Genomic DNA, 26,890 nt, shown 5'->3' on the forward strand with positions numbered 1-26,890 from the left:
TTTAGGTTGCCATGACGTGATTCTTTTTCCATTTATATATTTTTAATTACGAATGTAGCATGAAGCACATTCTGTGGGTAGTTGCGTGTATCATGTCAGACAGTAGTGCCAATCCACCACAAATACACGTTATCCTACAGGTTTATTATTTTGTTTTTATAAATTAATGACTACTATTTATATGTGAGAAATATTAATAGGTATATTTTATTATACTTGAGTATTAGTATTTATAAACAAATTTATTAGTTTTATTTAGTTTGTTTTATTTATGTTAGAGCCTCTGCACGAAGAAAGTGCATTTATCCGCGAGGCATTGGCAGTTCTACAGTACTACGCGAGCTGTATCCGGTGCTTGTGATTGGCTAGCGAGAGTATTGATCCCCTCCCTTTTCCACTTCACCATTCGGTTTGCGGCGGCCAATGTAACAAGACACATTTACGGATGGAGCTTCACTGCAGAGCAAATTGCAAAATCAACTCTCTTATTCATGTGCACTTCATGTCATTGAGGTGAAAGTGGGTGGAAAAATAATACATCTCAGCAGTGTACAAAGTGAAAATAAAACATGCGTGGATGAAGCTGATGCGAGGACGATCGAGGTGATATTAAAAATCTTTCACCACCCCCACAACCCCACATTCGACTAAACGAGAACACGCATTGACATGTCAAACTGCGAGGAGATTACATCGGTGTCTCCACCGGAAGACGACTGCCTTAAGGTCCGGAAATGGTGGTGTTTCCTTTTGTCGAGTATCTTCACATTCTTTGCTGGTCTCACCATCGTCTTACTGTGGAGAGCCTTTGCGTTCCTCTGCTGTCGGAAGGAGCCCGAATTCTCACCAAATGACCCGAAACAGAAGGAGCAGAAAGCTGCCCGGCAGGGCAAACAGGAGTTCGAAGGCACGTTCATGACTGAGGCCAAGGACTGGGCCGGCGAACTCATCTCCGGGCAAACTACCACCGGCAGAATTCTGGTAAGTCCCACTTGACACCTGCCACTTATTTGAAGTTCGTACCGACTTGATATTTTCGCGATTCTTTGGCGTACGTGAGGTCCCACGTTCGAATTCGTGCCCGGAGACCAGTTTTTATTCCAAATTCTTCCCAGTCCTTCCACGTCGATTCTAGAACAGATACTAAAATAGGCTACGTCCGCATTCTTAAACAATAATTCTCAAAGAAAATGCTATTCTAATTCGAGTGTGTGGATAATTTACGATCTTGACGTTAAATAAAACGAATAAAGAAACAAATAGTTACATTATCGTGTTTCTAATCGGGATTAAAGTTACGTATGACTTACACGGAACATGTTTATTACAAAATGTTCTCAGGCGATCAGCGTCGATGGTGAATCAAATAGCAACATTTTGGAGACTCGGTCTGTCTCCATCTTGAGGGTAAGTAAAGATGGAGACAGAGCTAGTCTCTGAAATGTTGGCTTTTGACTCAACATCGACGCTGATCGCCTGAGAACATTTTATACCACAGTTAAGTTGCACTACAAAATAATTGTTTCAGTCGTTCAAAATTTTAAAAAAAAAATCTTATCCGAAAGATTTCTCATAAAAAAGATCGAACATTTCGTTACGATTCGTAACATTTATATTTAATATTTTACATTAACTTTATTATTTATTTGAATAAAAATTTCCTTGGATATCATCCATCGTCTAATAAAATATAAAACGTAAAAAGACGTTTCGGAGATGGGACTCTATCTCCGTCTTGAGGTTCCTACACAGTTGGGCCCACTAGATAGAGCTAATCCCTATATTATTTATCATTCGAAATGGAATTACGAGTGACAGGAAAGATCAACAACAAAATATTTAATAACTTAACTTACTTTACCCCATAATTTGTCACTGACTTAAGGTTTTTTAAGTCACGTATTACACGTAACAAATTTGTAACTAGAACATTCAACTACGTAACTAGTTCTGCTTAACTTAATTAACATTTATTTAATTACAACCAGCGCATAAAGGTTCTGACCCGTAAAATAGCGTTCTTGGACTTATAACGTGATTAAAAATACTATTCAAGATTCAGTCTGTCAGTATGTGATGTTGCATGACAGTTTTTATGACAAACGTAATGTAATAACTTTGAGGAGGTGAGATTGCTAACTTAAGTCGTCACTTGGAAGATGCTGTCTCGAAAATTGGACAGTCGATTGCAAAGTGTTTCACAGTTTTTTTTTACAGGTGATCTGATGTCGATTCTTTAAAATAACACTATATTTGGCTTGATAAAAATTCTCACGCTTTGGTTCCAGAATTTGCATTTATGAAGTTCAGATACACTTGTAAATTTGATTTCCCTCGTATTCGTCCAGCCTCGAAGTTTGTCTACGATTTGAGAGAGGACTATTCAGACGTCTGCGTCAAGGTGGGAGCTTTTGACGTCTCATTACACGACTTTCGTAAGATGTCACAAAAATTAAGCAATTTTTCTTAAATTTTCGTATCAGCGATATCTTTTCTGTTCCCTAAAAGATCGTAAGAGATGAATTTGTCCGACGTGCGATATAAAATACGGCCAGTTTTAAGTCTCTCCTCTGCTTTGACAATATCTTAACAGGTCGTGACTGATTTCTTTCACATTTCATGCAATTGATAATTGTAAAGTAATTTTCCGACCTCTCAGTGATATACGTAGACTTTGTATACTGTACAGTAGTTGAGAAAGCGTTGTTAAATAATTTAAGCTTTTGTTCTACGTTCTTCAGGTGTGCAAATTCTTTGAAACTTAGCCGATTTAACTCTTTCTTGCCGCCAGCAGACTTGTTGGAGTCATAGACGGCCTCTAGCCCCGTCTTTTTCGAGGCCTAGTTTGAATTTTATTAATCGATTTACGCTGTTACAAAGGACAGAAGTTGATGAAAATTAATTTTAGTTAGAATTTACAAATCGAAAAATCATGTTCTCATTATTACGTCTGCGGTCTGAAAGTTCAGGTTAAATGCATCAACAATATGATTTCTCTATTTATATTACGAGAACGGGCCTATATTAACTAATAAAATCCAGTGGTAACTATAAGTACCACCTGATTTAACTGTGCATTCTGATCACGGTGCTTATTTAAATGTTTACGATCCTTTGAATAAATAAAATATTTTCATAAACAACATTAATTAATTGATGTTTATTATGAATAAGCGTTTCTTTTGTGGTGGGAACTGAATAATTAAATGTCCCTTCGACGACCTTCGATTATTTTATTATTTATTTATTTTATTTAGTGTTCTGTCTGAGGACAGGTCCATATGAACAGGATCCTTCCATCCTTTTCTCGGACTGGGACCTGTTCATATACGTTCTTGGCAGATGATCCAGAAGTGGTTTGCCATTGCCTTCTTCTGTGTGTGAATGGAGTAATTGTTGGGATGCCACGGAGGAAAACTCCGTGATTATAACAAAATAAAATAAAAATCAATATGATGTTTCGTGTCTTCTTGGCTATCGCACATTTTCTTCTCGTAAAGTAAGTGCCCACTAGACCTAATAACTGAAACTATCGCTGAATCAGAAATGTCTTACTTTAAAAAAATGTAATCATGAACATTAAAGTTCAAATATATTAAGAAGAAAAGATAAATTTAAACCTGAAATAGATCTACTATGCTATTTACAGAATTTAACCCTTTGGAGCGGAAAGAATGAAAAGAGAAAGTGGACACTTTATTTAAAGGTGGAAAACAAAAACTGGTCTCGTTAATGCGTCTCTCCCGAAATTCATTTATTGATTTGGCTTCACGGCGTATGGCACAGTAGGTCAATTGAATGTACGGAGTGCATGAAGAGAAATGTCCATAGTAGTCCTTGCACTTGATAAAGGAAGCATCAGAATTATTTACGATGATCATACAATATTTAGATGTTCAGTTGTTAACACCGCCACCCACGCAGGTTTAAATCTAGACTTTCTGCATGTGTTGTTGAACTGTAATGTTTATGATTAAGGATTTTGGAGTATAACTCTTCCTGTTTCAGAGATATTTTTAGTTACTACAACTAATGGGCTGTTTCTTTAAGAGACGAAAATGTTTGATGGCAAAGCAGACACGAAGTGTCGTATTTATACACTCTCCAATTTTATATCCGTATTAGAATCATGGATATAGTAACATTTTATAATTCTGAAAGACATAAATTAGTGCGTCATATTCTCGGGCCCGGGAGGGGTGGGGGGGGGGTGGGGGGGCTGAGGAGAAGAACACGTCAGTAGAGTGTCCGGCAGGTTTGTTGTTAGGAGACGGGAGTTCGATTCCAGGCCAGTTACGCTGCATAATTTTCCGTAGTCTCCGTCCGAACGTCGTGGTTGAGTTGGCTAAAAGTACGTTCAGTTATTCAAAAAAATCTCCTTCTGTTACTTCGTTCTGTGTTCGTTAGAGCCGACCACCGGTACCTCTGGATTTTGGGACAGGAAGTTGTCAGCTCTTCGCCCAAAAACCCCCAAGCTGGATCACCCATTTTTATTTGTCCGCGACCGCTTATATTCGCATCTATTAATACCTTTCATATCTGGAAGCTTTCTAATCCATTCGAAACGGAATACATGGCTCCATTCTGGACATAAATCTCAAAATGTGGATTTCGATTATTATTTTATCTATTTATGTACTAGAATTACATCATTTTACCTGTTATTATGTTTGAGAAAGTATTATTAATACCTTAACACTTCCGTGGGCCAGCCTGAGTCGTTTTGCGAGCCTTATTTTGCTTATTTGTAGTCAGAGAAACGAAGATAAGGGAAAACAGAGGAGTCTCGAGGGAAATCACGAAACTAAGAGAAACGTGCTGGCCTTAAAACAGATCTTTTCTGCTGCTAACAGAAAAACAGCCAATATTTACTCTTAATTTTAGGTAGCTTATATTACTACAGAATGAATCAAAAGACCTTGTGCGTCTGTAAGAATAAAAGAGTATTTCTAGTGGTCCAAAGAGTTCACCGTCAACGGTAAAACTTGTTGGCGGAAGGTAGTGGTCAAGACATACAGCCTCATGCAATACCTAGGGCGTGTATATAAAAAGGGACTTTTGAATCACCCTGTATCTCGTATTATTTGCTTATGTCCTGTGACGTCGAATGATGCATCTGGATTAATGTGAATTATGAATTGGTGTTAGGGACGTGACAGGAACTTTTCGTGGCCTGTTTTTTTAGATGTTAGACAAATGTGCTGAGAAATAATCTTTAAATGTCAGTGAATAGAGTAACCTTAGCCGGGTTTCGAACCGGATACCTCATAAATACGAGTCAGGATTTAATTAAACATGATGAAAGGGTTTGAACTGAATACTAGCAAGAACTATAGGTTACGTTTGGCCTAATTAAGGCGCTGGCATAAAGTCAGATGTATCCTTAACCAAGCTGTAGGCTACTCTTCTAACAAAAATGTTTATATGTTGTGGATATTCGTATGAAAATATTCTTTCTGAACGGATTGTAGTCGATTTCTTTCCAATTCCTTGCTTATTTCATTGTTTGATGACCGTGGAACTTATATTTAAAAATTCGTTTCGTACTTCAAAGACAGTATCACACTTCTTCACTATATGGATAACTGGTTAACGCTGTTTTAGAAAATAATCTTCGCTTATTTCGAGAATCATGTGAAACCCAAACGCTGTGGGTTATCTGCAGAATTATACAAGACTGAAGTAGGTGGTACATAGTTACAGGTGTCGCTGAGTTTAGCAGTGTTAAAGAATGTATGTAGGTGATGGTGTACTCCATTGAATAAAATTTTTGGATATTATCCATCGTCTAGTAAATATAAAACGTAAAACGACGTTTCGGAGATGGGACTCTATCTCCGTCTTCAGGTTCTGAAGAGTCATTTGAATAAAAATTTCCTTGGATATTATCCGTCTTCTAGTAAATATAAAACGTAAAACGACGTTTCGGAGATGGGACTCTATCTCCGTCTTCAGGTTCTGAAGAGTCAATTGAATAAAAATTTTCTTGGATATTATCCATCGTCTAGTAAATATAAAACGTAAAACGACGTTTCGGAGATGGGACTCTATCTCCGAAACGTCGTTTTACGTTTTATATTTACTAGACGATGGATAATATCCAAAAATTTTATTAAATTGACTCTTCACCATCGTCAAGAAGTTTTAGATTTGGTGTACTCCATTGTTTTAATAGGACAGTTTAGGTGGTGACTAATACCAGCAAGTACTTGAGCGACGTCGTGCTTGGTGGTGTCCGTAATTCGCCATAGGAATCCTGCCAACATCAGTTGGTTATAGCTCCAAGGTCAGAATCACGAATGCCTAAGCCTGTCTGACATAGGACCTATCCCGAACCAGTTTTATCCACTTTTCAATCTTATAGCCTCTCTCCTTAAGATACGTCCCATCTCTTTAGTGATCTTCAGTTTTCGCCATCTCTCTAACAAAATTTTCCCAGCATTTCTTTGGTTTAAAATCAACGTAACTGTCATGTTTATTCGCAGCTTTTAGCATAGTAACTCAACAGGGCCGGATTCATTTTTGAGAAGCTGGTAGACGGTCAGCTAATCAAAACATCATTCTGCCATTTATGGAACCCTAAGATTTATCAGTGTTTGAACGCGCCAATTGTTACTGTCTTTAGCCAAATGAATCCAGTCCACACCCTTCCTTATGGGCTGTATTTTTGAGTGATACGTTCTTTTGACGATTCACAACAAAAATTTTATAGGAATTTCTCAACTGCTGTGAGTGCTAAATAGAGTGGACAGACAGATGCATGGAAATGCAAACACAGCATTATAAGTCTATTTTTCCTTTGAAATGGCTGTCTTCTGTGTTCTCGCGTGTGGCTTGGTGGAAGTTTACAGACGTTTCAGAGGTACTTGAGTCCTGATGACGCAACAACCCAGAAGACGGCTATATTCATATTCGCCCCCGCGAAAACATGAAATCTCACTATCTTTGTACAAAGGTGTGAAAAGTTTTGTAGTTTATTTTTACTCGACGTCTAACGTCCTAATGTCAGTTACCGAAATGAAAATGTTTCTCATATATTTTAATCATGTACTCGCTCCACCACCCAAACCAGAGTCCTACCTCTCGTGAGAAAGCCCACATGATCGATGCAACCCTTGTTTTTAAGCCACGAAGCCACCCAGCAGACTGGAAGGAAGAAATAAAAGCTTTCAGCTCTGGTAACGTCTTCACTACTTTGGTTCGATGCGTCATCACTCAGAGTACATTGTTTGGAAACAACAGAGTACTCGTTTTAAAAAACACAGTACCTGTTTATAACACAGAAATAGATTTACATTTACGTGTCTCCCGATAGTGATTCGAAACTGAAGGAATTACTCTTCGTGATGTAAGTTCTTAAAAAAAATGTAAGTTTGAACATCATTAAATTTTTTGTAAGTAATACTGATCGATTTACAACACAACAAACAACAGTTGTACTAGATGATATTTAAAAATTTTCACTGTGGTTTAGTGCTATCGTGCATGTTCAAATTTAAAATGAACCTCCGAAATGTCGGCAGTCAGCTCATATCTATACAGTCAGACCATATAAAAGCAGGATCCACATTTTTATTTTATTTATTTAGTGTTCTGTCTGACGACAGGTCCATATGAACAGGATCCTTCCATCCTTTTCTCGGACTGGGACCTGTTCATACGCGTTCTTGGCAGATGATCCAGAAGTGGTTTGCCATTGCCTTCTTCTGTGTAATTGTTGGGATGCCACGGAGAAACCGGGGAAGCCCCTGGAGGAAAATTCCGTGTTGCCTAGACCACGGCCTTGCCCAACACAAGTTATAAATTCGGGCACCGCCGGGAATCGAACCCGAGACCCCAGGATTACAAGGCCAGCGTTCTAACCGCTAGACCACCTCATCTTATTATTATTTAGTGTTCTGTCTTACGACAGGTCCATATGAACAAGATCCTTCCATCCTTTTCTCGGACTGGGACCTGTTCATATACGTTCTTGGCAGATGATCCAGAAGTGGTTTGCCATTGCCTTCTTCTGTGTGTGAATGGGATGCCACGGAGAAACCGGGCAAGCCCCCGGAGGAAAACTCCGTGTTGCCTAGACCACGGCCTTGCCCAACACAAGTTATAAATTTGGGCACCGCCGGGAATCGAACCCGAGACCCCAGGATTACAAGGCCAGCATTCTAGCCGCTAGACCACCGTGGCGTTGATCCATATTATATATTTTATTTGAAGCTTGTACTTCCACAAAACTCTGAATCTGCTCTGGCCACTAACAGTTACGTATCTGCCGAAACATCCGTTTCCTTTAACCCTACTTGAAACTGTTGGTGGCTCGAGGTGATTGTATTTAGGATCTACATTGTTCAGGAAGACACTCTTTACCTCATCCGCTTAGTTTCCGTAGTTCAGTATTCGAACGATCCTAGGCGTACCGGTGCGTGGAAGGTTTATGCAGCGCGTTCACTGAAAAAGTTGAACGCAATTGTCACTTTCCGGCTCCCGGCAGAAACTGCTGTGATGTAGGTAAGATGATTTTATTGATTTTATCGAGCGATGTAGGAAAAACCTTGCAGCGCCTGGGGATGTTACGCGGTTCCAGCCGGGAGCCAGGAAGTGACAGTTGCGTTCAACTTTGTCAGTGAACGCGCCGAATTCAGATACATATTAAATAAATATGATATTGAAGGTAAGGATTGGATTCGTCTGGTTTAGGATAGTGATCAGTGGCAGGTTCAAGTCGTTATTCTACCAAATATTGAGGTTCCGTAAAAGACTGAAAATTGTTGACCATCTGACCGGCTGTCAGCTTATGAAATGGACTGTTTGGTGGAATTAACTTTTATATTTTAATTTTTAAGTTATCTAATTTTCACAGTTCATACTATCAACGAAGAGCACGATATTATCAATTAAGTTTTCTTCTAACCAGTTCACGCGACTTAGTTTTGTGCGTGGGATACTTAAAGAAACGAAAGACGATACCAGAGCCACGGATTAATTTATACAAAGATACGGCAAGTTCATTAGTCGTGGAAATAAGATAAACGTTTGCGATGGAAAAACAAACGATAAGAATTTAGGCAACAGAAATTCAATTTCTCCGGGGAATATAAAATTACTTAATACACATGTTCACCACATGTATTGAGACTTTCAAACCAATCTGAATTAGGCGGGACATGTAGCATGCATTCAAAGTTCGAGCCGGAAAAACTGGAGGAGGGAGACCATTAAATGACCTAGGCGTTGATGGAAGGATGTTAGAGTGGATCTTAATGGTTTTGGACTAGATTCATTTAATGCAGGCAGTCAGGATGGGGTCTATTAACTGACCCTTTTGAAAGCGGTAATGAACCTTTGGGGGTCCATAAAAGGTGGGGGACTTCTAGCTTCTGAAGGACTCTGCTCCACGGAACCAATTATGAGGTATGTGACCGAAGTATTATCGTCAGCTTCCGTTTCCTGGAGCTGTTTCCTCTGCTGCATAGCAAAATGGAAGAAAAACAAATTCTGTTCCTTAAACCGCGTTACCGCCACGGTGGTCTAGCGGTTAGAACGCTGGCCTTGTAATCCTGGGGTCTCGGGTTCGATTCCCGGCGGTGCCCGAATTTATAACTTGTGTTGGGCAAGGCCGTGGTCTAGGCAACACGGAGTTTTCCTCCGTGGCATTCCAACAATTACTCCATTCACACACAGAAGAAGGCAATGGCAAACCACTTCTGGATCATCTGCCAATAACGTATATGAACAGGTCCCAGTCCGAGAAAAGGATGGAAGGATCCTGTTCATATGGACCTGTCGTCAGACAAAATACTAAATAAATAATAAACCGCGTTACTGCTTTGAAGCTAGCGTCTCTTTGTTGCTGAAGCGCAGATCAGATGCACGCAGTGATTTTGGCAAAGCGCGGGTACTGGAACCGTGCCCTTTAGTTCTGTATAACCCACGAAAAGCATCCTAACAAGTAAATGAGAGCATCATGTCAAGGGCGTAATGATGATGCTGCTGTACACAGAGATACAAGCAGTTAAATTTTGGCGTATGAACACTAATAATGAACATTTATCAAAAGAAATAAGGGTAAGAATTTAGTTGTCTTTCTGGCACGGTGCCTTTGATTATAATAATAAAATGATACTTTTTTCACGTTACAGTTTGACCTAATTTCTTTCAACATTATAAGTATGTCACGTTTTAAGGCTGGTTTTCATATAATACGAGGTGCGATCGGAAAATTTCAAGACTGTGTCAATAGAGGGCGAACCGGATGTAGTACGAGCTTCTGCCGCTAGGGGGTGCGGCCTACATTCATAGTGAATCAGTGTGCCAGCCGGCATCATCGAATTAGCATTTGTTTCTTAGTTACGGGCGTTTTGGTAGTGCATTACAACACCGACCCTCCTGCGATTTCGGAATGGCGTGTGCATCAAATTTTGCCAAAGACTCGCCAAAACGGCTACGGAAACCTATGAAATACTAAAGCAAGCATTTGGGGAGTCCGCAATGGGTCGTGCACAAACTTTTGTGTGGCATTCACGTTTTAAAAATGGCCGAACCTCTGTCGATGATGACGAGCGTTCTGGACGACCATCTTCGAGCACAACGCCCGAAAATGTTACGAAGATTCGGCAGGCCATTCACGAAGATCGACGTCGTACCATCAACGACTTGTGCGACATTGTTGGGATAGGCTATGGGACCTGTCAGCTGATTCTAAAGGAAGAACTCCACATGCGACGCATCATGACAACGCGCCAGCGCACACCGCCCTCAAAGTTCGGCAGTTTTTGGCCTCAAACACCATGGCCGTCATCCCGCACCCTCCTTAGCTCCGTGTGACTTCTTCGTCTTCCCAAAGATGAAAATTCAGCTAAAGGGAAGGAGATTTGAGACGATAGAAGAGATTCAGGCAGAATCGCAGATGGTGCTTGACAGGCTGACAAAGAAAGATTTCCAGGGATGCTTCCAGGCTTGGCAGCGGCGCTGGGATCGTTGTGTTCACTCCCAGGGGAACTACTTCGAGGGTGATTGATGAACTTAATACCTGAGATAAGTGTAGGTTTTTTTTTAATAGGCGCAGTCTGGAAACTTTCCGATCGCACCTCGTATATATTCTTAACCTTATTTCTATTGTAATATTTTTCCACAAGGATTCTCTAATGAATTCATTTAGTTTTATTTTTGGGCATTTAATTTAATCCAGCAGTGGTATCCTGTCTGCAAGCCAGTGTACAGACACTTCCTTGTAGCTCTCGGACGCAGATGTCTGAGGGAATTATAGGTGCCGAGGGAAAATTTATTCCTTGTTACAGGGCGAACAGTGGACAAAGTTAGAAACTGTTGTGAGCACTTCAGGCAATTTGGTGGATGGAGTGGTAACGCCACGTCCTTCTAATCAAAGGGACTAACCTGGTACACGTATATTAAACACCGTGTCAACGTTAACTCTGCTGTTATGTAAAGTGAAAGGTTTATTGTCGTGAAACAAGATGAGTGGAAATGTAAACTTCAATTTGAAGTACGAAAGTTTTTCTATCGTCTTATGTGTGATTTTGCTTTCTTTACTGGAACTGCTGTTATCCGCTGCAGTTAAAATTATATTGATTACTGTGGATAGGTGATCTTGTGTTAAACAACATAGAGATATAATATATTTATTTTGTACAGTCTATACACAAACGTTTGAAGTTTATTGGTGTTGTAAAAATTATATAATATTAAAACATTTTGTTTTAATATTATATATTTTTTACAACACCAATAAACTTCAAACGTTTGTGTATAGACTGTACAAAATAAATATATTTAATCAAACACAAACATGACGCATATAAGATACAAATAGAGATATAAGTTATATCTTTTCCTTGCATTTCATTAAATACAAAGAGCTAAAATTAGAAAAAGTTTTGAATAGAATTTTTGGACTCTATTAAGATCAAGGAAATTGAGATGGAGGGGGCATGTAACACGTCAGGGGGAAATGAGAAATGCTTAAAAAAAATTGGTTGGGATGTACGAATGAAACAGCCAAGCGGAAGAAGAAGGATAACATTGAAATGGATATCGAGGAAAAGTGGAGGAATGCGGACTGAATTAATTTGGTTTAGGATAGTGACCAGTGATGGGCTTTTGTGAACACAGTGATGAACCTCCGGGTTTCTAAAAGCGGGGAATTTAATAATAAGCCTCTGTATAAGGTCTATGTGCTGAATGGAGCTGTTTGTCAGTGAGATGGAACATAGTAGTGAAAATCGAGACGCTTGCATTGCCTGCGAAGTGTTTTCCATACAGTTGAGGATTTTCTTATGTGTGCCCCGTGCCTTCGCGGCAACTTCTCCGACTTACTTGTAATGCGAATAGTATCACATCCAGCTGGCGCAACCGGCACAATTCAATCAGCTCGGCTGTTTAAATGCGCGTTCACAGATCTGCTTAGCGTCTATTAAAATTGATTTTCACGTAATAATTCGTGGCTGGACGCTGAAATGAAGGAGGATAATGCAGGCTGGGGTTGTAGTACGAGTCGGTACCAACAACGTAAACATGTAAAAATTAGTCTGGAAAATCATAAGGTTACATGCCATTTTTAAGACTTATGCGTAAAGAGGAGGATAATATTGAAAAGGATCTTAGAAAAATAAGAGTTTGATGGTGTGGGATTGATTCGTCTGCCTCAGGATGTGAAATTGTCCGGATTTTGTGGACAGGATAATGAATGTTTCGGTTCCAGAAGGGTTGTTATGTATTGAGTAGCTGAGAATATATAATTTTTCCAAGAAGTATGTATGATTTTAATAAGTGACATGGTGTCAGTTATACCGTGTAGTGCAGTGGCTATGCACTGTCTCCTACTGTGAATGATTTTTCTCGTGTTCATTTCCATTAGTAGTGAGGATAGATAATTATCTGTTTGTATAAACCAAGGGTTTAATGTCACTAATAACAGACCCTGCATTCGATACTATCTTGAATCAGTTCTGACAGTCTTACTTTCTAACAACTCAGTCTTTGTTATTATGTAATCTCCTTCTCTGTATTATAACTGGGCGTTTTCAAGATGTTATGTAACCAATATTCTGTATGCACTTCGTGTTTCCCCCAATGATATTCACAGGCCCCGCTCATTTAAACCTTCAATGTTAGATGACCCGTATAAATGTAGTGGCTTTTATCCTTGTTTCGGTAATCACGATAACAAAAGACAACATTTCCGTGAGTTGTATTATTATTATTCAGTGTTCTGTCTTACGACAGGTCCATTGCTCTGCCCAAAAAGAGCTCTCCAGTTGTCCCTATTCTCGGCTTCTCGCTTTAATTCCTGGAACGTCATCTTCTTTCCTTGTTTAAGGTCGTCGGTTAGCTGTATCAATCTTCTTCCCAGTCCTCGCTTTCCTTCAACCTGGCCTTCGGTGATATAACTCAGTAACCCATTCCTTCTCATAATATGTCCCAGCCAGTTAGCTTTCCTTCGTGTAATCGCCTGCAGAATGTTTCTTTGCTCGTTGACTCTCCTCAATACTTCTTCGTTGGTCACTCGATCCGTCCACCTGATCTTCTCTATTCTTCTCCAACACCACATTTCGAAACTCTCCAGGTATTTCCGTTCCTTCTTCCTGAGTGTCCAAGTCTCTGCTCCATACGTAACACTTCACTAGTTTCTCCTTCATCTCCAAGCCCAACTTGCTAGTGAGAAGTATCCTCTTCTTGACGAAAGCTGCCTTGGCCATGGCTATCCTTGCTTTTACTTCCTTGGTGCATAGGGCGTCCGCCGTGAATATGCTTCCCAAGTACTTGAAATGCTCCACATTCTCCATCTGTTGGTTTCCAATTACAACGTTCAATGGTTCTGCTCTCGGTGCTATCCTCATTACCTTTGATTTTTCAATGTTGATTTCCATTCCATACTCTCTACCTGTTTCCACTAACTTGTCCATCATGTTCTGTAATTTCTCCTCTTCCTTCGCCAATACTACTAAGTCGTCTGCATACTTTACAGTCTTTATCACTCTTCCGTGAGTTGTAGAAGTTAATTTCTTTTGGAGGTGAGTGTACTGATTCCCACGTCATAGCCGCCCCAATTTATTTTTCATGCCGTCGGTAATCTGATTTATACACAGAAAGCGTTAGTTCATCCCTGCACTTCAAGTCTTGTCAGCGTCGTGAAATCTGACGCTCGGGGTTGCTGAATAGTTGCCACACGTCTGCTTCGCCTTACACCCGAAAGTGAAGCGACACTTGTCACAAAAGGAAATGTCTCTCCCCTGTTTTACTGTAATTGAAAAACAAAACTGAGCGCGTTATAGCCGAAAAGAATTTGATTAGCACTTTTAAGGAATTCGGTTAGAACGACTCCCAGGTTCATTATTATAGTGCCTTTGTATGGGGTCGTGGTTTTACTCGGTTTCTCCAGGAAAGTAGAGATTTAAGTACGAGTCCACCGCAGGCCACGATTAATATTTTACGTAGTATTTTGAGATTCATCATTTTCCAATATAATTTCAATGAAAATGGGTTTACCGGTTTTATAATTGTTTTAGTCGTTCGGGCGGAATAATTTTAATGGCCGCTGTGTTGGGCAGGAAATTCGAACGAAGTCTTTACGATGCAGTAATGGCTGCTTGGATAACAGGGATAAAACTTTGTTATAGATGATAACAAAATGAGCTCAAAAAGTATTTACGCTTTCATGAAAAGTTGTAAGAATTGTCCGTTCTAACGGAAACTGAAATGTAAAATTTACAATACAACATTTAATAAAAGTCAAGTTTTCCTTTTCCGAATTATTTAAAACATATGGTCGGACGGATAGACGGAGTGATTTTATTTAACGTTTAGGATTCTTGCTAACGCATCTGACGAGGAAGATAAGTCAAAACATTTCCCTCGTTTTAAGAGATTAAGTTTCTGTTGATATCTGTGAGTGAATTGGTAGCTTTCTGTAACGTTTCTGAACTTTGAAGTGACTAATGCTTTCAGAACTGAATGCACGACAAAAACTTTCTCGGGAGTGTTATTTAGGAACCGAGGCTACTTCTGTTGTTGTGACAGTCGGTTGTTTTCTCTTCGCAATCAATCATCAAATTCGTGTTCCTGGCTCTCTCGTTATGTCATTAAGCTACTAACAAGTAATGGGCAGAAATATTACTTCAGTGCTTCAGCTCCGAGCTGACTTGCGGCTGTGAGTTCGATCCTCGACACCCGATTACTGGGCATATTATTACTCCTTCTACTGGAATGCCCCAAGAAATTAGTGGGAGAAGGAAAATTAAACCATTTTATTTCTCGATAGAAAAATGACACTTCTGGAAATACTGCATCAAGGCCAGTATATTAATTTGCTTTATTCTCTAACCTACTTTACTTTTACGGATTTATCTTGCTCAAGATAGGGTTCAACGAAGGCTTTTATGAACATGGTAATGAACATTTAGGTTTCACAAAGGGCCTGGAGTTTACTGACAGCTGGATGGCTGCCAACATCTTAACAAAGTCTGTTCTTTATGGACTTAGTTAGTTTGTTTTACCTTTTTTTTGTTCGTGACGTCAGAACAAATACGCATATTATATACGGTACATTGCTACTACAACTCTTTAAGTAATCATATGTTTAATGGCATTTAAAATGCTGTTCTTTAGTACAGGAAACTGTTCGTCTAAAGTCGGTGAACCCTGTTTGAAAATCTTTACTTTAGATCAACACCAAACATTCAAACACGAGCGGATATATTTCTGATTTGGCAATGTAATTTGTCAGAGGGCAGATAAGAGCCTTTTAGTGTGATGATAATAAAATTCCCCAGTCTGCCTCTTTGTTTTATAAACAGTGGGCAGAGCCAGCAGCTTCTCGAATAAACGAAGGCTGCTAAGTGGCAAAGCGCATCTAAACGTCTCATTTTGGGAGTTTTACTTCACTTCTCTCCTCTCTTGATTGTTTCAACAACTCAGGTACTGACGTATAGGATAATGACGTTCGCGTGAAGTCGTCCACTAAATTCCTTGCGCTGCAGAGGTTATAAATACGTGGAGTCATAACTCTGCTCGACCATACGCCTTCATGGCTTGAGGTGGGTAATTAAGTACAGGGATAACTTAACCTTTATAGGGTATTTTACACAGAAAAGAAAACACAAATTGGAAATGTCAGTGATGTATTTGCATTACGTTGCTCAATACACTTGCAGATTTTGCCTAAATTTGACCGCATTACATGCAGTTTGTTGTGCGTTCAATGGTTCTAATGGAATCAGATAGTTCATTGCCGTGTTAACATGATTCAACCACTGGACACTGTCCATGGAATCAGCTGGTTAATTCCTAATGTTAGATTCTGTTGTCAATAATACCAACGTCGCTGTCAAAACAGCAAAGAACTTATTTTAAAAATACAGGCTACATAAAATTAGAATATTTCCAATATTCTTTTTATGTTCGGGCCACTCAAGTTTTAATATTGAGCCTGCAGTGAGATGAACGACGGAAAAGTTTTGATGGTGTACAGTTGAATTATTTAAACGTGGTTGCTAAGCAGTGGGTAAAGGGGAGAGTAGTAGGAGTTGAAATTCTAAATGCAGTGGGTTAGCTAAGTAATTAAATTATTATTATTATTATTATTATTTAGTGTTCTGTCTGACGACAGGTCCATATGAACAGGATCCTTCCATCCTTTTCTCGGACTGGGACCTGTTCATATACGTTCTTGGCAGATGATCTAGAAGTGGTTTGCCATTGCCTTCTTCTGTGTGTGAATGGAGTAATTGTTGGGATGCCACGGAGTAACCGGTGAAGCCCCCGGAGGAAAACTCCGTGTTGCCTAGACCACGGTCTTGCCCAACACAAGTTATAAATTCGGGCACCGCAGGGAATCGAACCCGAGACCCCAGGATTACAAGGCCAGCGTTCTAACCGCTAGACCACCGTGGCGTGTAATTAAATTATAGCTAAACTAATCCACACTCCCCTTTAATTTCTTACAGCTGTTAACTGGACTCGTTCGTGTATCAAGCGGCCACGTCTAAGAAACTGAAATGTACTCTGCATGTAGACCAGCTGGACAGCTGTTCAGATTGGATACGTGTCTGCAATTAACTCTCTCTCTCTCTCTCTCTCTCTCTTTTGGCAATGGAGATCGCCCAGTGCCTTCCTTACCCTGGCTACAGTCTATGAATGGGGCCCTGTAATCTTGCTGGCACTTGCAGAGGTACGACCTGCTCAAGAACCAAGTTGCTTCCCCTATTTCATATTGCCAAATCGCTGTGGTGCTTGCCAAGATCATTCCGAATGGAAGCATTTTATTTTATAAATGTTAAGGAAACCCGGCCTACACTTCTGCTATTTATCATCATCATCGTAAATAACATTAACGAATTATGATTTTCGCCTGTTAAATAATAAGAATTAAAATATATTTATTTTGTACAGTCTATACACAAACGTTTGAAGTTTATTGGTGTTGTAAAAACTATATAATATTAAAACATTTTGTTGTGTAAAATATTATATTAGCGCTATTAATCGTAAATACGATTTTACATTATATTTTTTAGAGCTTTATTAAATAATTAAACATTAATTCCACAGATAAATATAACGTCTGACTACAATAAGCAACTTGCCATGAAAATGGAAAGCTACAAACAGAACTACGGATCATTATAATATATTGCATCAAATATCTAATAGTTTTTAAAATATTTTAAACTGATAAAAACCTGAAGACGACGGTATTACCCGTCGAAACATGTCGTTTTAATAAAAGCGCTAAAAAATATAATGTAAAATCGTATTTACGATTAAGAGCGCTAATGTAATATTTTACACAACAAAATGTTTTAATATTATATAGTTTTTACAACACCAATAAACTTCAAACGTTTGTGTATAGACTGTACAAAATAAATATATTTAATCAAACACAAACATGACGCGTATAAGATACAAAGAATTAAAATGTACCGGACGCCCCTGACATGTTCTGTCTTTTGGTTTACAGAGCGGCTTTTCCCATCAGGCTTTGCAATTGAAATTATATGCGCAATTATTGTTTCTCCCTTTAGTGCCCATACCACGCCCATGGCGTCCTATATGATTTGATTATATTACTACACTGGGTTCAGTATAACTAGAAACATGAGCACAGTTAAAAAACCTCGTATGAGTGAGCGGAGAAATGTGTTCCGCCATTTTAGAAAAATACATATTCAGTTCGTCATGATTTGTGGAGTTAACAGGTAAGTGATAAATATTTTTAGTTCAGGTCATAAACATGCGACCATAGCCAGTAAGCACATTTGCTGTGACGTCACACATGCTTCTAGTTACAGTGAACAAGGTTAGAAAAACCCAAATACATGTACTATGCAAACCAAAGGCATTACCGACGCTTGGAATAAGACAGCGAGAAACAAAGCACTGCCGCTGGGAAATGTTTGTAGTATGGACATTATGATTCCTCTTGCCTTGTAATTCTAAAGGATGTCGAGCGCACAGGTTCGTCCCGACTACAGTATATTCTTAGAAATTAACAGGTAAACTTAGTTTGTGAATTAAAACCTTTTTTTCAGAAATAATTTTTTTTAAATAATTGAATTAATTCAATACGGGCTGGACGGCCGGGGTTCGATCCCCGACGGGGGCAGAGGATTTTTCCTCTAGCCTCTGCGTCCAGACCGGCTCTGGGGCCCACCCAGCCTCCTCTACAATGGGTACCGGGGTCCTTTCCCGGGGGTAAAGCCGGCCGGGGCGTGATGCTGACCACTCACCCCCATCTAGTGCCGAGGTCAAGGAAGAGAGGAGCTATACCTCCAGTCCCCCCAAACGCCTACATGGCGTATAGTGAGACAAACTAAACGCTTAAAATTGATTATCCATAACCATCTAACTGTATAACTCTAGCAGCTGAAAAGCGTTGTTAAATAAAACGGGAATTAGATGAGCCCTGTCAAAAGCTGCTTGTAGCTGAGTGAGATGTTGCTGTTAAGTGTGCTATTACAGGAACGCCATGTTGGATTTAAACCACGGAACAGGTAATTTCCGTTTCCGGAGTGAGTGTCGCGTGCTAGTTGATCACGTGATATGGAAGCAGGTGTTCAGATTGGTCGTGTGATACGACACGTCGTTCATTCTATTGGCATTTTCAGTGCCCAACCCATTGTCAGCTTTGTCGGAATTTTATCAGCAACAACTAGAAATCAAAGGGCGTTAGCGGAATTTGTTATCGTAATGCGTCAGTATTCCTGATTGTTTTAACCAGACGAAGTGCCCAGTTCTCAGCAGCGATCTATGCTGTATATCGTTTTCAGGTCGTAAACAGCACGCCACTTTTTGAATAATCTTTTTTTATTCTGTGCTCCACCTGAAGCCAAAAGGATTTAAATATAGGTCCTGTAAAACTGTCAGTGTACAGTTTCCTGGCAAGTATTGATTTGCTCCCTGCAGTCTGTAGACTTACCATGTTTTCTTTTTGTTTCAGGTAAGTGACGTCATCTGCTTCCTTTGACGCTGTGGTAAGCCACGATTCAAAATACAACGCCATCTCTCTTTTTTATTATTTGCGTCCGAATTTCAAAATATTTTAATTAGAGTCCACGTATCGAAAATTATTTATATGTCCATAAACCTTAGGGTATATACTTTGGAAATGCTGAAACTTTTGATAAATATTAAAAACGGTATGACTACGTCACTCACTCACAAATTCAGTCTCTTTTTCATAAGATGATATAGTTGCGTCATATTGTGAAATTTAATTAATTATTCGGTTTTTGTCCGTCTAATCACAATTCATATTAAATTTACAATTAAGATAATTAAAATATAATTTTATGTTCCTCATCGAATAATCGATTTACAATTGGAACATCTTTTTACAACATGTTTCGGTTTCTATATAAACCATCTTCAGGTGTAAAAGTTAAAATTATAAACTTAAAACTTAATTACAATTTCTAATATGCAACTTTTGGTAATGTTCACTTCCAGATTAATTTTTATATTGGAGTGAATGTTTTGGAGTGAATGTTTTTTGATGTTCTATATCGGCCTGTAATACAAATGATTTAAAGAAATATTAATGAATATGAAAGAATATGAAAGAATATGAAAGAATATAGAAACAAAATAATATATTGGAAAGTAAAATTGAACATACCAAAGATGAGAGTGTAGATACATCTTAATGTGTCCGGAAGCACTAACGTATCTGAACAGATTATCTTAATTGTAAATTTATATATGAATTGTGATTAGACGGACAAAAACCGAATAATCAGTCTCTTTTATAATTTATTTCATATTTCTGGACCCAGTCAAACACTATGCTCCTATGTTACACGAAAACCAAATTTCACATTAATATAAAAGCAGGTAAAATTATAATTGTAATGTTTTTAAACACGACATGTCAAGATAAAACGTTTTTTGACCGAAGTGTAAGACTAAACTTCATTTCTCAATGTCTTATTTATTTAATAAAGAATGTGATTTACATTCGTTATTGAACGCCTTATGAATGCGAATTAAATTTGTAAACACACTGTCGGAGTCGAACCGCATTTATAGATATTTCATAGGCGCGGGGTATTCGGTGGATCTTTGTTTTAGATTTTATTGCATAAAGTCGTGAAGCTACGTTTGCTACCCCTTGGTTGCTATTTTATAAAAGTCAACTACATTGTGCGTTTCAGTCAATTCATGACACTCATTTTGTAGACACGGTCATTATTTTCAGTCTCCCTACACCTGGGTTTAAACAGGAAATATGGATGGATTAAATGTAACTGGTGGCATCCCAATAATTCTTTGCGACTTTATACATTTGGTACCAATACGTAAGTAGACCACTACACTGATAGCCTTGCCTAATATGTTTTTGCGTTTGAGGTAAAGTAAACCGCGTAAGTTCTTCCCAAATTAGTCTCAGTAAATTTCAAATGCCATCATATTTTGACATCATTAATAGAAGTTATTAACGAGTTTGAGTTGAATTTTAGACACGAAATGGGAATAATTATTGTCTCCGAATACATTTCGATTACTTTGTCTTGTAAAAGTATTTTGCTGAACGAATGTAGAACATTTAATGCTTTTCTGAAGCATGTTATTACGTGGTCTTGTGGGGAAATTTGTTTTACGACGTAGGCTTCTACGTTTTCTCCAGTTTCTGTGATTGATACACAATACAATTTATTCTTTTCATGTAAGACTTGAGGTTCTCACAGCGGTGAGTATGAAGATTTCCGTCTTCTGGGTTGTTGCGCTGTGTAGTCTGGTCGATTCATCGCCCTGATGGCGGGGGCAGTATTGTAGTCGACCGACCCTTCGGTCCGACCAACTGTTATATGAAGGTCTCCTTTGTTCACTTGTTTGAGTGTATAACTGTTTAAACTGCGAAAGCCTCTTTGTGTAACCTTTTGGCTTAACTACGAGGTGCTGCAGGTACCCGGGGTTTTTTCGGGAGCCAGGGGTCCCTTGCGTGGGAAGACTTCACTTGACGCTCGTTCTTTGGACACCAAACAAATCGGTGGCAACTGCTCCGCCACAATTTAGTTTTAATATTGGAAATTCTACTAAATTATAAACCCACAAAATTAAAAACAAGCCGTATGCACTAGAAAGTGACACCAATCAAGCGTCCACTGAATCATTGTTAGTCCGGCCGTTACACCAACCTGGGTGTACAGACTGCGTGTTCTGCTGGCTGGAGCTACCCTGGACAACCATCTCTCGTGGACAAGAGGTCCACTGGCGCCCAATAACCAACAAAAATAAAAAAAAGTAAAGGGAGATCGGTTACAGTATGACCTCTGAAACGTTGGTTAACATCGACCAGACTACACAGCGCAACAACCCAGAAGACAGAAACCTTCATACTCATCGCCCTGATGATGGAGGCAGTATGACCTCTGAAACGTTGGTTAACATCGACCAGACTACACAGCGCAACAACCCAGAAGACAGAAATCTTCATACTCATCGCCCTGATGACGGAGGCAGTATGACCTCTGAAACGTTGGTTAACATCGACCAGACTACACAGCGCAACAACCCAGAAGACAGAAATCTTCATACTCATCGCCCTGATGATGGAGGCAGTATGACCTCTGAAACGTTGGTTAACATCGACCAGACTACACAGCGCAACAACCCAGAAGACAGAAATCTTCATATTCATCGCCCTGATGACGGAGGCAGTATGACCTCTGAAACGTTGGTTAACATCGACCAGACTACACAGCGCAACAACCCAGAAGACAGAAATCTTCATATTCATCGCCCTGATGACGGAGGCAGTATGACCTCTGAAACGTTGGTTAACATCGACCAGACTACACAGCGCAACAACCCAGAAGACAGAAATCTTCATATTCATCGCCCTGATGACGGAGGCAGTATGACCTCTGAAACGTTGGTTAACATCGACCAGACTACACAGCGCAACAACCCAGAAGACAGAAATCTTCATATTCATCGCCCTGATGACGGAGGCAGTATGACCTCTGAAACGTTGGTTAACATCGACCAGACTACACAGCGCAACAACCCAGAAGACAGAAATCTTCATATTCATCGCCCTGATGACGGAGGCAGTATGACCTCTGAAACGTTGGTTAACATCGACCAGACTACACAGCGCAACAACCCAGAAGACAGAAATCTTCATACTCATCGCCCTGATGACGGAGGCAGTATGACCTCTGAAACGTTGGTTAGCATCGACCAGACTAAACAGAGCAACAACCCAGAAGACAGAAGTCTTCATACTAAGAATCGCCCTGATGACGGAGGCTGTATGACCTCTGAAACGTTGGTTAACATCGACCAGACTACACAGCGCAACAACCCAGAAGACAGAAATATTCATACTCATCGCCCTGATGACGGAGGCAGTATGACCTCTGAAACGTTGGTTAGCATCGACCAGACTAAACAGAGCAACAACCCAGAAGACAGAAGTCTTCATACTAAGAATCGCCCTGATGACGGAGGCTGTATGACCTCTGAAACGTTGGTTAACATCGACCAGACTACACAGCGCAACAACCCAGAAGACAGAAATATTCATACTCATCGCCCTGATGACGGAGGCAGTATGACCTCTGAAACATTGGTAAAGATCGACCAGACTACACAGCACAACAACCCAGAAGACAGAAATCTTCATACTCATCGCCCTGATGACGGAGGCAGTATGACCTCTGAAACGTTGGTTAACATCGACCAGACTACACAGCGCAACAACCCAGAAGACAGAAATCTTCATATTCATCGCCCTGATGACGGAGGCAGTATGACCTCTGAAACGTTGGTTAACATCGACCAGACTACACAGCGCAACAACCCAGAAGACAGAAATCTTCATACTCATCGCCCTGATGACGGAGGCAGTATGACCTCTGAAACGTTGGTTAGCATCGACCAGACTAAACAGAGCAACAACCCAGAAGACAGAAGTCTTCATACTAAGAATCGCCCTGATGACGGAGGCTGTATGACCTCTGAAACGTTGGTTAACATCGACCAGACTACACAGCGCAACAACCCAGAAGACAGAAATCTTCATACTCATCGCCCTGATGACGGAGGCAGTATGACCTCTGAAACGTTGGTTAGCATCGACCAGACTAAACAGAGCAACAACCCAGAAGACAGAAGTCTTCATACTAAGAATCGCCCTGATGACGGAGGCTGTATGACCTCTGAAACGTTGGTTAACATCGACCAGACTACACAGCGCAACAACCCAGAAGACAGAAATATTCATACTCATCGCCCTGATGACGGAGGCAGTATGACCTCTGAAACATTGGTAAAGATCGACCAGACTACACAGCACAACAACCCAGAAGACAGAAATCTTCATACTCATCGCCCTGATGACGGAGGCAGTATGACCTCTGAAACGTTGGTTAACATCGACCAGACTACACAGCGCAACAACCCAGAAGACAGAAATCTTCATACTCATCGCCCTGATGACGGAGGCAGTATGACCTCTGAAACGTTGGTTAACATCGACCAGACTACACAGCGCAACAACCCAGAAGACAGAAATCTTCATATTCATCGCCCTGATGACGGAGGCAGTATGACCTCTGAAACGTTGGTTAACATCGACCAGACTACACAGCGGAACAACCCAGAAGACTGAAATCTTCATACTCATCGCCCTGATGATGGAGGCAGTATGACCTCTGAAACGTTGGTTAACATCGACCAGACTACACAGCGCAACAACCCAGAAGACAGAAATCTTCATATTCATCGCCCTGATGACGGAGGCAGTATGACCTCTGAAACGTTGGTTAACATCGACCAGACTACACAGCGCAACAACCCAGAAGACAGAAATCTTCATACTCATCGCCCTGATGATGGAGGCAGTATGACCTCTGAAACGTTGGTTAACATCGACCAGACTACACAGCGCAACAACCCAGAAGACAGAAATCTTCATATTCATCGCCCTGATGACGGAGGCAGTATGACCTCTGAAACGTTGGTTAACATCGACCAGACTACACAGCGGAACAACCCAGAAGACTGAAATCTTCATACTCATCGCCCTGATGATGGAGGCAGTATGACCTCTGAAACGTTGGTTAACATCGACCAGACTACACAGCGCAACAACCCAGAAGACAGAAATCTTCATACTCATCGCCCTGATGACGGAGGCAGTATGACCTCTGAAACGTTGGTTAACATCGACCAGACTACACAGCGCAACAACCCAGAAGACAGAAATCTTCATATTCATCGCCCTGATGACGGAGGCAGTATGACCTCTGAAACGTTGGTTAACATCGACCAGACTACACAGCGGAACAACCCAGAAGACTGAAATCTTCATACTCATCGCCCTGATGATGGAGGCAGTATGACCTCTGAAACGTTGGTTAACATCGACCAGACTACACAGCGCAACAACCCAGAAGACGGAAATCTTCTTATTCTTTTCATCTCTGTTACCGGGCGGTCTCTCTCTCCGTTTGTCCCCCGATTCAATTATGTTACTGTCATTATCTGGTTTTCCTAAAATTCTGCATCTCTTTGCACCAAATAGGGACATCCCCTCTCTCAGTATTGTGAACAGCTGATTTCAATTCAAGTCCTGCCTTCCCTGTCGTGTTGACATTGCCACAACTTTTAATTAGTGTTAAATTAAGAACGTAGAGCCATAACGGCTTGTTCTAGGTAAAAATCCCAACTCTTAACGTTGGAAACATCATTTTACAACAACTTTTACGTCTTTATATTTTTCAGAATTTTGCCAAATACCAGTGTTCTCGAATTGCCCCTGGCCTTGTGGACACAGTAGTCTTCTTGTGTTTTTGTGGAGTCACTGCTACTTTATTTCCGAAGCTATACAAACACAAAACAGCAATCCGTAAATCTGACGACTTTTGATCTGTCTCAGATTATTTACACTGCATGTATACTTACAAAACTGCAGGGGTCAGCAACCATAATGATCACAATCTGAACTCGCACGGCCATGAACTTCAATCTTGCTTTGGTCTTCTGTTCTACACGGAAACCATGTTTATATCTACATACAATTATAAATAAAACGATTTAATTTGGAGATTTGTTTAATGTTAATATTTGCATTCTGAATTACCCGAACACTGCTGTATTTTGAAGTAATTTATTTTGAACTTGTATTTTGATTTTTATCTCCGATTCTTACTTACGTGGATACTTTGACGCCCCGTTCTTCAAGTGCCTGAGCACTGCGGGTCCCAACTTTTCGTTGGCTCGATCTATAGACAATCGGTAGGACCCCTTGGATGAGGGATCGGCCCGTCGCAAGGCCTCTACCTGTACATAGGACAGCACAACACAACATCCATGCCTTGAGTGGGATTCGAACCCACAGTCCCAGTGACCAAGCGACCACTGTGACATCTCTCATTCAGGTCATCTTAAATGAATACGTATGTTTTGTCATCACGGGCTTTCAGAGGTATTTTCATAATAACCTGTCTTTCCGCCGATGAATTATTTTTAACACAGTAGAATTACTGGTTAGTATTTCGACGAAGATGTTTATACAATTTTCAAATATCCAGAAGGTAACTCGTAGACTTTATTTACCTGCACACAACGTAAACCTCGTTTTAACGTTGCACTGTTTCTAGAACAAGGGTTTAGGCAAACAGGTTTCTGTGTAGTGAGCCCATAGACAAAGGCGCGTGCGTCTGTGAGTAGAAGCAGGAACTGAAAAGAGCTTTTATATGGATCAATAGCCTGCCCTACAGTTCAGAGTTGAATTGTTAATACCTGCGAAACAAGAGTTCCTGCTGGCTGGGTTACTTTGTGTTTCGGTAAACGCCAGTTTTGATGCTGTACACACAATGTCCTAGTAGCAGTGTAAACTTTAAAAAACGGGATCAATTACGCAGTTAAATTTGTTAACGGAAGAAGTCTGTTCATAAGAATGATGAACATGACTTGTGGTTTATAGTAATTTATTTTTATATTCTGCCAATTTTCGTTCCTGTAAATTCGGCGTCATCAGAAGCAACAGAGATATGATTGGAAAGAATGAAAGGTGAAAAATACTTGAAATTAAACATTAACCTAATACCCACGTATGACCTGATTAAACAATCAATAATTTTGCTTTTTGATCGTAAAATATATTTGTGGATTTCACATGATTTTCATTACAAACAGGGATTATTTCTTTAAAAATCATTACCTGACTAGTATTTGTAATGGCGAATTGTTGTTTTCTTTGCGGTACGGATTGGACTCTTAAATATTATTTACAGTAGCTTAGTCGCAAATGTAAATTTGTTCTCCCGCCCCGTTAAAAAAAGTAATTCCTGTCGCTACTCCCCACTTTATCTCCTTCTCTCGTTCTCTGTCTCGGATTGAAATTGTTCAGTGTATGAACTTAAAA

At 40.0% G+C, this 26,890-nt stretch overlaps 1 protein-coding gene across 9 annotated transcripts in view; it reads left to right on the forward strand.

Moving 5' to 3' along the window:
• Nucleotides 1-379: 379 nt before the first annotated feature.
• Nucleotides 380-26,890, forward strand: part of slo (calcium-activated potassium channel slo) — a 186,836-nt gene continuing 160,325 nt past the window's right edge. For 6 of the 9 annotated variants that reach the window (XM_087361033.1, XM_022065186.2, XM_087361028.1 and 3 more), the window contains exon 1: nt 380-981. In XM_087361033.1, the coding sequence (XP_087217159.1) occupies nt 670-981 (312 nt within the window). In that variant the 5' untranslated portion in view covers nt 380-669. The remainder of the gene's footprint in view (nt 982-26,890) is intronic. The other 3 variants (XM_022065221.2, XM_087361031.1, XM_087361030.1) reach the window with 1 other exon arrangement.

This window comes from Zootermopsis nevadensis, unplaced genomic scaffold, assembly GCF_977971745.1.
Source record: "Zootermopsis nevadensis isolate Lab colony 2312 unplaced genomic scaffold, Znev_1.0 Znev_ptg000050l, whole genome shotgun sequence".
NCBI classification, from domain to species: Eukaryota; Metazoa; Arthropoda; class Insecta; order Blattodea; family Termopsidae; genus Zootermopsis; species Zootermopsis nevadensis.